Below are 12,500 nucleotides of genomic sequence, written 5' to 3' on the forward strand. Positions count from 1 at the left end.
GTGCCACGACCACCATGAACATATGGCCTTGTAAGGGACCGGCAAAATCAACATGAATCCTCTGCCATGTGGAGCTCCTGGCCATGCCCAAGGATGGAGAGGCGATGGTCCAGGTGCTTTTGTGTGAGTTGGCAGGATTGGCAGGCTTCGACCACTTGTTTGATTTGAGCGTCAATTCCTGGCCACCACATGTAACTGTGGCGGCGCTTCATTGCTTCATTTTCCACCAGGGTGTCCCGTGTGTAGCTTCGGACAACACTCTGGGTCCAGCTTAGGAGGGATGACAACACGGATACCCACATGAGGCACTGTTGCTGAACAGTCAGTTCATCCTTCCTACTGATGAATGGTGCCGTGTGCGCTGTCCACATGCTGAACTCTCGGAAAACGACCTGTGGACACCATTTCCAGTACTTGAGCAAGGACAGGATCGGTCCTGGTCTCTCTGCAGATTTCTTTACAGCTCACGGGTAAGATTTCCAAGTGTTTAATGTGAAAACTGTCCACAGTGTTGGGTTTCTCCTTAACTGACGTGGCAAGTGGCAGGCGGGACAGCCCATCAGCATTGCCTGCGTCGCGGCTTCTCTGTACTGGATACTGTAATCATGAGCAGCCAACAGCAGAGCCCACCGCTGCATTCTGGCGGCTGCCATAGATGGTATTGTCTTTGCAGGGACTCAGAATTGTGGTCAGAGGGCGATGGTCAGTGAGGAGCGTAAACTTCCTACCATATAGGTAGTGATGGAATTTCCGAACACCAAATACAATGCCAAGAGCTTCACGCTCAATCTGTGCATACTTTTGTTCTGCTTTATTCAAGGTCCGTGATGCAAAAGCTATGGGCCTCTCTTGTCCATCTGGAAAGATGTGCGAAATTACAGCACCTACCCCATATGGTGAAGCATCACAAGCCAGCCGGATGGGCAGTTGCGGGTCGTAATGGGTAAGCACACTTTGCGATGACAACTGTTCTTTGGCCACCTGAAATGCTGTTGCACATTTTGAGGTCCATCGCCATGGTTTGCCTTTGCCCAAAAGTGCGTTGAGTGGGCTAAGAATGGTTGACAAGTTTGGAATGAACCTGCCGTAGTAGTTAATCAGCCCTAGAAAGGATCGAAGCTGACTCACATTCGTCGGTGCAGGAGCCTCCACAATCGCCCTCACTTTCTCTGGTGACTTGTGCAGGCCATGGGCGTCGATAACATGGCCCAGGTATTCCAGTGAATCCTTGAAAAATTCACATTTTTCCTTTTGGACACGTAAGCCGAATTCTTCAAGGCGTCCCAGGACAGCGTCCAAGTTCTTCAAGTGCTGAAGGCGGTCTTGGCCAGTTACCAAAATATCGTCCAAATAGCAGTGGACGTTCGGAAGACCCTGGAGAACCTGGTCCATGGCCCGCTGAAATATTGCTGGGGCCGACGTGATTCCAAAGGCAAGTCTGTTGTAACAGAACAGCCCTTTTGATGTTGTTATGGTGAGATATTTGCGAGAGTCTTCCTCCACAGGCATTTGCAGATATGCGTGAGACAAGTCCAGCTTACTGAAATGCTGCCCCCCTGACAGTGATGCGAATAAATCCTCAATCCGAGGAATCGGATATTTCTCCACCTGCAGAACGGGGTTGATTGTCACTTTGAAATCACCGCAAATCCTAACATCTCCATTCTTTTTCAACTGGCTTACGATGGGTGTTGCCCAGTCGCTGAACTTGACAGGCGATATGATGCCCTGTTCCCTCAGCCGATCAATCTCAGCTTCAACTTTTGGCCTCAGAGCATAGGGAACGACTCTTGCCTGGCAAAACCGTGGTTGATGACCGGTTTTCAGAGCTATGGCCACTTTAATGCCTTTCATTGTGCCCAGCTCCTTTTTAAAGACTTCATTGTGCCTCTGTAGCACAGCTTCTAAAGTCTCCTCACGAACTGTCTTAATCTCCGCCAGTCAATCCGTATTCTCCGCCAGCCATTTCCGCCCAAAGGCGTTGGTGAAGCCCTTTGACCACGTACAGTGGTAGCTTAGCCTTCTGCTTGTTCATTTTTACCAAGACTTTGATGACCCCCTCCGGTGAAATCAGCTCGCCAGTGTATGTCTTCAGTATAGTATTCGTTTGGCGTAAAGGTACATGACACAACTGCATGTCATATAGTTCTTTGGATATTAGAGAAACTGCAGCGCCTGTGTCTAATTCCATTTGAATCGTCTTTCCTTCAATCTTTGGTTTAACACACATGTGTGAAAGGTTTCCTTTCTGAGCCACCATGTTTAGTGTTAGCTCTGCATCTGTTGTGCTACCCTCACTACTGGACATTTCTTTTGCATCCATGTGGTACACTCCACTTTTCTTTTTCTTTGTAAACACTTTTTGTTTTACTTTCCTTTCTTTATTTCCATGCTCTTTGTTTCGACACATTCTCGATATGTGGCCTTCCTTACCGCAGCTGTGACATGTTTGGTCCTTGTAATAGCAGTCGGCCTCCTTGTGATTCGTTTTTCCACAGCGCACACATTTGTAGCGTTGCTGGCTAGTCAGTGACAGTGCATTTATCTTTAGTGCATTACTTAGCTGGTGCGTTTCTTTTGCTACCGTCTCCATTGCTAACTGCTTATTTCCACAGCCTTTTTCCAAGTGAGTGCAGTCTCGGTCAGCAATCTTTTCTGTATCGCCTCCGTGTTAAGTCCACAAACGAGTCTGTCTCAGTGCATCCAACAAATGCGTGCCAAAGTCGCCAGTGTTCTGCTAACTGTTTGATTACTGCAACGTATTGGCTCACTGATTCTCCCTCTTGTTGGTTTCGTTTATGGAAGGCGAAATCTCGGCAATGACAATCGGTGCGGAGAAAAATCGACTACAAAACACTAACAATATCATCGTATGACTTTAGCCCTGGCTTGTCAGGGACTACGAGGCCTACGTAATGAATCCGTAGGTATGGCAGCCCATTACACTGAGAAGAACGGCTGACTTTTATCGTCCTCAATCTCATTTGCTGTTACAAAATGTTCAAACCTTTCCACGTAGGCTGTCCACTGCTCCACTGACTCTTCGAAGCAGAGATCTGCCCGATGTATCCGTGTCGTGCCATTTCCTTCCATTAGCAGTAGTTCTCCGTTTCGTTGAGCTCATTAGCCTCTGTTAGCCCACTTCTCCCTCGCACAAACGCCTTTTTCTTCCTCACACACAGTCAATACTGCGGCGGAACAAAACAAACAAACGGCAATCCAAAAGTCGTCACCGTCGCCAATGATGTTATGTCGTGGGTTCACTTCAGATAATCTTGTTAATAGAGACAACACGGACACGTTGAGTTTCAGTGGAAAACTACCGATCTTTTTACTAACGTACTCATTCACTTAGTACATTCAGATAAACACACTAACAGTGGCGACACAGCGCCAACTAGTGGAACGGGGTACTCAATACACAATGTCCCATACATCACAATTATGTCTGTGATTGTGATTGTGTCTGTGATAGTAATAGTATGTGTTACCTGTGTGTCTGTGATTATGTCTGTGATTGTGATTGTGATTGTGTCTGTGATAGTAATAGTATGTGTTACCTGTGTGTCTGTGATTGTGTCTGTGATTATGTCTGTGATTGTGTCTGTGATAGTAATAGTATGTGTTACCTGTATGTCTGTGATAGTAATAGTATGTGTTACCTGTGTGTCTGTGATTGTGTCTGTGATAGTAATAGTATGTGTTACCTGTGTGTCTGTGATTATGTCTGTGATTGTGATTGTGATTGTGTCTGTGATAGTAATAGTATGTGTTACCTGTGTGTCTGTGATTATGTCTGTGATTGTGATTGTGATTGTGTCTGTGATAGTAATAGTATGTGTTACCTGTGTGTCTGTGATTGTGTCTGTGATTATGTCTGTGATTGTGTCTGTGATAGTAATAGTATGTGTTACCTGTATGTCTGTGATAGTAATAGTATGTGTTACCTGTGTGTCTGTGATTGTGTCTGTGATAGTAATAGTATGTGTTACCTGTGTGTCTGTGATTATGTCTGTGATTGTGATTGTGATTGTGTCTGTGATAGTAATAGTATGTGTTACCTGTGTGTCTGTGATTGTGTCTGTGATTATGTCTGTGATTGTGTCTGTGATAGTAATAGTATGTGTTACCTGTGTGTCTGTGATTGTGTCTGTGATAGTAATAGTATGTGTTACCTGTGTGTCTGTGATTGTGTCTGTGATAGTAATAGTATGTGTTACCTGTGTGTCTGTGATTGTGTCTGTGATTGTGTCTGTGATAGTAATAGTATGTGTTACCTGTGTGTCTGTGATTGTGTCTGTGATAGTAATAGTATGTGTTACCTGTGTGTCTGTGATTGTGTCTGTGATAGTAATAGTATGTGTTACCTGTGTGTCTGTGATTGTGTCTGTGATAGTAATAGTATGTGTTACCTGTGTAGTCCAGGTACCATGCTCATGTATTCAGGTTCCTCAGAGGCTCGCCTCCTGCTGACCCACAATGCTCTGCTGCTTCCTGTCTGCCTGCGGCCTCCAGCTGTGAGTCTGGTCACAGCAAAATTGTCAGAGAGAAAACGTAAAAAAACGTTAAAAAAATGCACCAAAATCTTTGATAAAAAACATCAAAAACGTTGAGAAAACTCCCCGAGAAAAATGTTGAAAAAATGCCAAAACTTCAAACACACAAAAAGAGTCAAAACACGTTAAAAACGTCAAAAAACGTCAGCGGCAAAAACTTAAAGTAAGTCAAAGGTCAAAACCCAGATGTGGTTTAAACAGGGAGACTCACCTGGCCCCTCCCCCCTCTGATCGTCTGGCTGCTGATTGGACGCTGTGCCTGGACTCTGAGTGATGTCATTCCTCCTGCGATGGAGACATTTAAAGCTCAGTAGAAGTTTGTGGCTCCGCTGAGTCACAGAGACACTGAGAGCTGATTGGCTGTTACCTGATAGGTGGTCTGAGTGGGCGTGGCCTCTGAGAGGGAAAGAACAGTTGGGATTAATCAGGACAACATCCAACGTACAACTAACTTCTGTTCTAAATACAAATAGGGCTATTTCATTTTGACATTTCAATATAAAATATGGGTCCAAATAAAAGCTTTCAAGAACAGAGCATTGGACCCATAGATATAAATCTGTTGCAGTGTTTCCTTTATGTTGATTTGACCGTGGCGGCCCCCCCACGGCAACATTTCTGCCCCCCCACGGTATCAGAAACAGGGCTGCATTCAGTAGCGGAGATAGCGTGGGTGCCAGGGCCCCGTGCCAATTAGGGGCCCCTCAAACGGCGCCGATCTTGCGTCACTTGAGGAGAACGGGGCCCTCGCCAAGTGACACATTATTAGCTGAAAGAAGCTAATCACTGCATATGATCTCACGTTGTGATGATCCAGCTCTTCTTATCAAACATATATATATATATATATATATATATATATATATATATATATATATATATATATATATATATATATAATAGAGCCATGTCAGTTATATAGTGTGGCTCTGATTGAGCTCACATGGCCTGTTCAGCACCATCGCTGTCCTTCAGCTGTCGCTGTCCGTGGTGCTGAAACATTTTCACTTGACTGGCAAACTGCTTTCTTTGTTCGTCAATACAAACTTGTCAAAAACTGTCTTTTCTTTGTGTTTTATTTGACATATAGGCTTACTTGGCTCAACGAGTAACATATTATAACATGCATTCATCAGATATTTTACCGTTTTTTTTAAACGGTTTTAATTTTAAAATGACTTGGTAGCAGAGGGCCCCGTGATGAAGCTCCGCCCCCACTGTAATGAGAGTCTACCTTCGCCCCCAGCTGCATTGTTAGAGTGCATGTCGGAGAACGTTTGTATTTTAGGAGCATTATTTACATGCTGAAGTAGTGACACTGCATTAAGATAATGTAATTAATAGTGGGTTTATTGTTATTAAGATAATGTAATTAATAGTGGGTTAATAGTGGGTTTATTGTTAGTTGCTACAGAATGCTTAGCCTATATGTCAAGATCAAAGTTGGCCGATATAGTAACTCTTGTTGCAGCTAAGTGTCAGTTCTTTTTCATTGGAAGGGGGGAAGTTTGGACCTGCCCCCACTGCTAAAAAAACTCCTAAAGGAAACACTGTGTTGTTTTATATCTACGCTCGGACCTTTCTTCCTTGTATACTTTCGTGTACCGTTCCAAAAAGCACCTTTAATATTTGTCTGAACTTCTGTCACTCCAGGCCTCTTTTCTTCTAAATAACTGGACTATATGAGTTTAAGCGAGCGGTATACGTGCCGTTCCCGACCTGTCGCACGACAATGTGACATCACGGGAGCGCCGTTACTGTTTATACTCCAGGGTGGTGGTGGCGACACTAGCTGCAGTCTTCTCCTGAACAGAGGGGGCGCTAATGAGGAAAGGCTACCGACTTTGCTATTTCTATGGACTAGAAGAAGAAGAAGAAAAAGGTAAACAACGGCAGAACTGGCAGCAGCATTGGCGTCAATGCTTCGATCTGATTGGATGAGCAACTTGGTGGGATCAAGCCTTTAATTCACCATAAAAGAGCTCATCTTAACCCGGTAAGTTTTACCAGAGGTCAGAACTACTACGGCCACTAGAGGGCTCCACCACTACAGACCTAAATATAGATCAGAACTACTACGGCCACTAGAGGGCTCCACCACTACAGACCTAAATATAGGTCAGAACTACTACGACCACTAGAGGGCTCCACCACTACAGACCTAAATATAGATCAGAACTACTACGGCCACTAGAGGGCTCCACCACTACAGACCTAAATATAGGTCAGAACTACTACGGACCTAAATATAGATCAGAACTACTACGGCCACTAGAGGGCTCCACCACTACAGACCTAAATATAGGTCAGAACTACTACGGCCACTAGAGGGCTCCACCACTACTGACCCTAAATATAGGTCAGAACTACTCGGCCACTAGAGGGGCTCCACCACTACAGACCTAAATATAGGTCAGAACTACGCCCGCCACTAGAGGGCCCCCACTACATGACCTAAATATAGGTCAGAACTACTACGGCCACATAGAAGGCTTCACCACTACTGACCTAAATATAGGTCAGAACTACTACGCCACTAGAGGGGCTCCACCACTACTGACCTAAATATAGGTCAGAACTACTACGACCACTAGAGGGCTCCACCACTACTGCACCTAAATATAGGTCAGAACTACTACGACCACTAGAGGGCTCCACCCCAGACCTAAATATAGGTCAGAACTACGACCACTAGAGGGCTCCACCACTACACAAATTAGTCAGGACTACTACGACCACTACAGGGGCTCCACCACTACTGACCTAAATATAGGTCAGAACTACTACGACCACTAGAACCACTACATACCAAACATAGGTCAGAACTACTACGACCACTAGAGGCTCCCCCTACAGCTAAATATAGTCAGAACTACGCCACTAGAGGCTCCACCACTACAGACCTAAATATAGGTCAGAACTACTACGACCACTAGAGGGCTCCACCACTACTGACCTAAATATAGGTCAGAACTACTACGACCACTAGAGGGCTCCACCACTACTAACCTAAATATAGGTCAGAACTACTACGACCACTAGAGGGCTCCACCACTACTAACCTAAATATAGGTCAGAACTACTACGACCACTAGAGGGCTCCACCACTACTGACCTAAATATAGGTCAGAACTACTACGACCACTAGAGGGCTCCACCACTACTGACCTAAATATAGGTCAGAACTACTACGACCACTAGAGGGCTCCACCACTACTGACCTAAATATAGGTCAGAACTACTACGACCACTAGAGGGCTCCACCACTACTGACCTAAATATAGGTCAGAACTACTACGACCACTAGAGGGCTCCACCACTACAGACCTAAATATAGGTCAGAACTACTACGGCCACTAGAGGGCTCCACCACTACAGACCTAAATATAGGTCAGAACTACTACGGCCACTAGAGGGCTCCACCACTACTAACCTAAATATAGGGCAGAATGATGCTGGAACTAACGACCTATGGGGGAGTTTCTCAGGCGAGGACAGACTTTAAGGAGTGGGAGGTGTGATGTTTTCTCACCTGCAGACTCTGCTGCAGGGCTGCAGTCAGACGCTCCACCAGATGATCCCGAGCTGAACCAGAACTGTCCTGAAAGTGAAACAGAGAGCTGTGTTCAGACCATGCACCTTGAGGAGGGAGCGAGAGAGACTTCCCATCCAGGGCTGCATCTCAGGGCCCTTATTGTATATTTCCTCGACTCCTCAACTGCTCGAGGGAGCACCGAGCAGGGAGCATCGAGGAGAGATCATCGAGGAGGGAGCATCGAGGAGGGAGCATCGAGGAGCTATAGGTGAGGATACAGGGAGCAGCCTTCCTAGTACAGCTGAAGGAGTTGCTAACTCCTCCCAAACAGCTGAAGGAGTGTCTAACTCCTCCCAAACAGCTGAAGGAGTTGCTAACTCCTCCCAAACAGCTGAAGGAGTGTCTAACTCCTCCCAAACAGCTGAAGGAGTGTCTAACTCCTCCCAAACAGCTGACGGAGTTTCTAAGTCCTCCCAAACAGCTGACGGAGTTTCTAACTCCTCCCAAACAGCTGACGGAGTTTCTAAGTCCTCCCAAACAGCTGAAGGAGTTTCTAACTCCTCCCAAACAGCTGACGGAGTTTCTAAGTCCTCCCAAACAGCTGACGGAGTTTCTAACTCCTCCCAAACAGCTGACGGAGTTTCTAACTCCTCCCAAACAGCTGACAGAGTTTCTAACTCCTCCCAAACAGCTGACAGAGTTTCTAACTCCTCCCAAACAGCTGAAGGAGTGTCTAACTCCTCCCAAACAGCTGACAGAGTTTCTAACTCCTCCCAAACAGCTGACGGAGTTTCTAACTCCTCCCAAACAGCTGACGGAGTTTCTAAGTCCTCCCAAACAGCTGACGGAGTTTCTAACTCCTCCCAAACAGCTGACGGAGTTTCTAAGTCCTCCCAAACAGCTGAAGTAGTGTCTAACTCCTCCCAAACAGCTGACGGAGTTTCTAAGTCCTCCCAAACAGCTTACAGAGTCATGTGATACAGAGGAAAGGAGTCTGCAATACATCGCCTGTTTCCTCGTTGCCTCTCTCCTCCGTGTTATTTCCTCCGTCTCTCCCGTGCCTCCTCGTGGGAGGGACTAGGACATGAGGAAGGGAGGCAAGTGGAGGACTCGAGGAGGCAACTTAAGGGCTATGAGATGCAGCTCAGATGTCATCAGTCCTCATTAACCAATCAGATCCCACCAACCAAAGGGACTTGAGATAGGTCTCGAGGCCGAGGAGCCGTCACGATTGGTCAGAATGATGTCAAATCTGTGTGACAATGTGTGATTGTCACATGAACACACCTGGCAGTGAGACAGGTGTTATCTGGCTGTGAGACAGTTGTTACCTGGCAGTGAGACAGGTGTTACCTGGCAGTGAGACAGTTGTTACCTGGCAGTGAGACAGGTGTTACCTGGCAGTGAGACAGTTGTAACCTGGCAGTGAGACAGTTGTAACCTGGCAGTGAGACAGGTGTTACCTGGCAGTAAGACAGTTGTAACCTGGCAGTGAGACAGGTGTTACCTGGCAGTGAGACAGAGCCTTCAAAGCCTGTTTGTAGAGCTGAACAGCTTTCTGCTGCTTCCTCTGCTTCAGGTAACACTCTGCTAACGACTCACACACCTGAACCTCAGACAGGTGGTCCTCTGCAGACAGACAGGCAGAGACACAGACAGACAGGCAGAGAGACAGACAGAGAGGCAGAGAGACAGACAGACAGGCATACAGACACACAGACAGACAGAGAGACAGGAGGAGAGACAGACAGACAGACATAGAGACAGACAGACAGACAGGCAGACAGACAGACATAGAGACAGACAGACAGAGAGACAGACAGACACTATTTAGCAGAGCAACCACCTCTGTGTCTGCAGCTTAGTGCAGCTCCAAATAATGAACAGTATTAACATTATTAACATTATTAAACAGTATTAACATTATTAGACAGTATTAACATTATTAGACAGTATTAACATTATTAAACTGTATTAACATTATTAAACTGTATTAACATTATTAAACTGTATTAACATTATTAACATTATTAAACTGTATTAACATTATTAACATTATTAAACAGTATTAACATTATTAAACTGTATTAACATTATTAACATTATTAAACATAATTAACATTATTAAACTGTATTAACATTATTAACATTATTAAACTGTATTAACATTATTAAACTGTATTAACATTATTAAACTGTATTAACATTATTGAACTGTATTAACATTATTAACATTATTTAACTGTATTAACATTATTAAACTGTATTAACATTATAAAACTGTATTAACATTATTAAACAGTATTAACATTATTGAACTGTATTAACATTATTAACATTATTAAACTGTATTAACATTATTAAACTGTATTAACATTATTAAACTGTATTAACATTATAAAACTGTATTAACATTATTAAACAGTATTAACATTATTGAACTGTATTAACATTATTAACATTATTTAACTGTATTAACATTATTAAACTGTATTAACATTATTAAACAGTATTAACATTATTAAACTGTATTAACATTATTTAACTGTATTAACATTATTAAACTGTATTAACATTATTAAACATTATTAACATTATTAAACTGTATTAACATTATTAACATTATTAAACTGTATTAACATTATTTAACTGTATTAACATTATTAAACTGTATTAACATTATTAAACATTATTAACATTATTAAACTGTATTAACATTATTAAACTGTATTAACATTATAAAACTGTATTAACATTATTAAACAGTATTAACATTATTTAACTGTATTAACATTATTAAACTGTATTAACATTATTAAACTGTATTAACATTATTAAACAGTATTAACATTATTAAACTGTATTAACATTATTAACATTATTAAACTGTATTAACATTATTAAACTGTATTAACATTATTAAACTGTATTAACATTATTAAACAGTATTAACATTATTGAACTGTATTAACATTAAAGTAAAGCAGTCACCGGTGTCTCTGAAGCCCTGCAGAGCCAGGATGAAGCTCTCTGCTGCCTCCTCTTCATCACCCAGCTGACTGCAGGCATACCCCAAGTTACTGAAGCACCGGGCCTGGTCCCCACGGCAACCCAGGGAGCCTACAGACAGACAGACAGACAGGCAGACAGAGGCAGACAGACAGACAGACATAGACAGACAGACAGACAGATACACAGATATACACACACACACACACACACACACACACACAGACACACACACACACACACAAACAAACACACACACACACAATTAATTTGCCTTTTCACAGACTGAAACTAAAGGTGACAGAGCTTTTGAAACAGTCGTTTTCAGAGTGTTTAACAGTTTTTCTTGATTGCTTTGACCTGCTTAAAGAAACTGGGATCCACTCGGTGTTCACCACCACTGTCTCAGCAGAGCAGAAGACACCTCTTGCAAATGTGGATTGACACATCCCCCTTTTGCAGAACAGTTAACACGGATGTCATTCAAGCAGTCCAAACTCCATTGTTTTAGCTATGGTAACCAAACAGAAACCATCTGTTCCTAACTATTAGAAAGTACCTACATCAGTATGAAATCACTGAAGCACATGTTTGACACTCCTTCACACAAATCTTCAATTAGCAGTCAGTGTGCAGGCCTTAAAGGTGCAGTGTCTGTGTTGTTCCCTAACCCAACCTGGATGGAAGAGGTCTAAGACACAAGAGATTGAGTATCAATAGTGGCTATTTCTTATACTCTACAGTAATAGATGTTTATACTTTACTGTAATAGATTTTATTTTGGTTTACATGTATTTTGTGTAATATTTACAGTATTTCAGTTTTCAGCCACAGTTTCAAAATAAGAATCAATGGAATCAATAAAATTTGCATCAAAGCATTTCTGATTCTGGATCCAATTTGACCATGAGTGCCACTGTTTCAGCCTGTGTGTTAACGGTTTTGAAAATGTGGAGTTTGAGTTGACCGCTGCATCAAAGCAATCAAGAACAACTGTAATGTGTTTATGTATCTGGTCTGTCTCTCCCTTTATGACTCAGTCTGTATATATGTATCTATATATCTATATCTGTTTGTGCTCTATATCTATATATCAATAACCGTTCCTGACCGTAGAGCCCGGCAGCCAGCCGGTGGTAGCCCACGGCGGCGGGGAAGCGTCCGGCAGAGTTCAGGGCGGCTCCCAGGTTGTGCAGCACTCTGGCCAGCAGGGGGGGCTGCTGAGCTGCAGGGCTCAGGGCTCGCTGCAGGCACGCCACGGCCTCCTGGAAACACCGCAGCCGGCAGTAAGACACGCCCACGCACAGGTACAGCTCACCTGGACAACAGCACACAAAGTCACTCAGTCAGTCTGATCTGATGTAGTATAATAGGGGACATTCATAAACGCTTAACGTGAA

At 43.5% G+C, this 12,500-nt stretch overlaps 1 protein-coding gene across 1 annotated transcript in view; it reads right to left on the reverse strand.

Annotated features, from left to right (window-relative positions):
- Positions 1-12,500, reverse strand: part of LOC120562356 (tetratricopeptide repeat protein 24-like) — a 21,385-nt gene that overhangs the window by 1,722 nt on the left and 7,163 nt on the right. Inside the window, 8 exon segments of the mRNA XM_039806072.1 lie at positions 4,413-4,461; positions 4,464-4,523; positions 4,768-4,841; positions 4,924-4,952; positions 8,089-8,157; positions 9,599-9,720; positions 11,083-11,211; positions 12,212-12,418. Coding sequence (XP_039662006.1) covers positions 4,413-4,461; positions 4,464-4,523; positions 4,768-4,841; positions 4,924-4,952; positions 8,089-8,157; positions 9,599-9,720; positions 11,083-11,211; positions 12,212-12,418 — 739 coding nt within the window.

Source organism: Perca fluviatilis, chromosome 7, assembly GCF_010015445.1.
Source record: "Perca fluviatilis chromosome 7, GENO_Pfluv_1.0, whole genome shotgun sequence".
NCBI classification, from domain to species: Eukaryota; Metazoa; Chordata; class Actinopteri; order Perciformes; family Percidae; genus Perca; species Perca fluviatilis.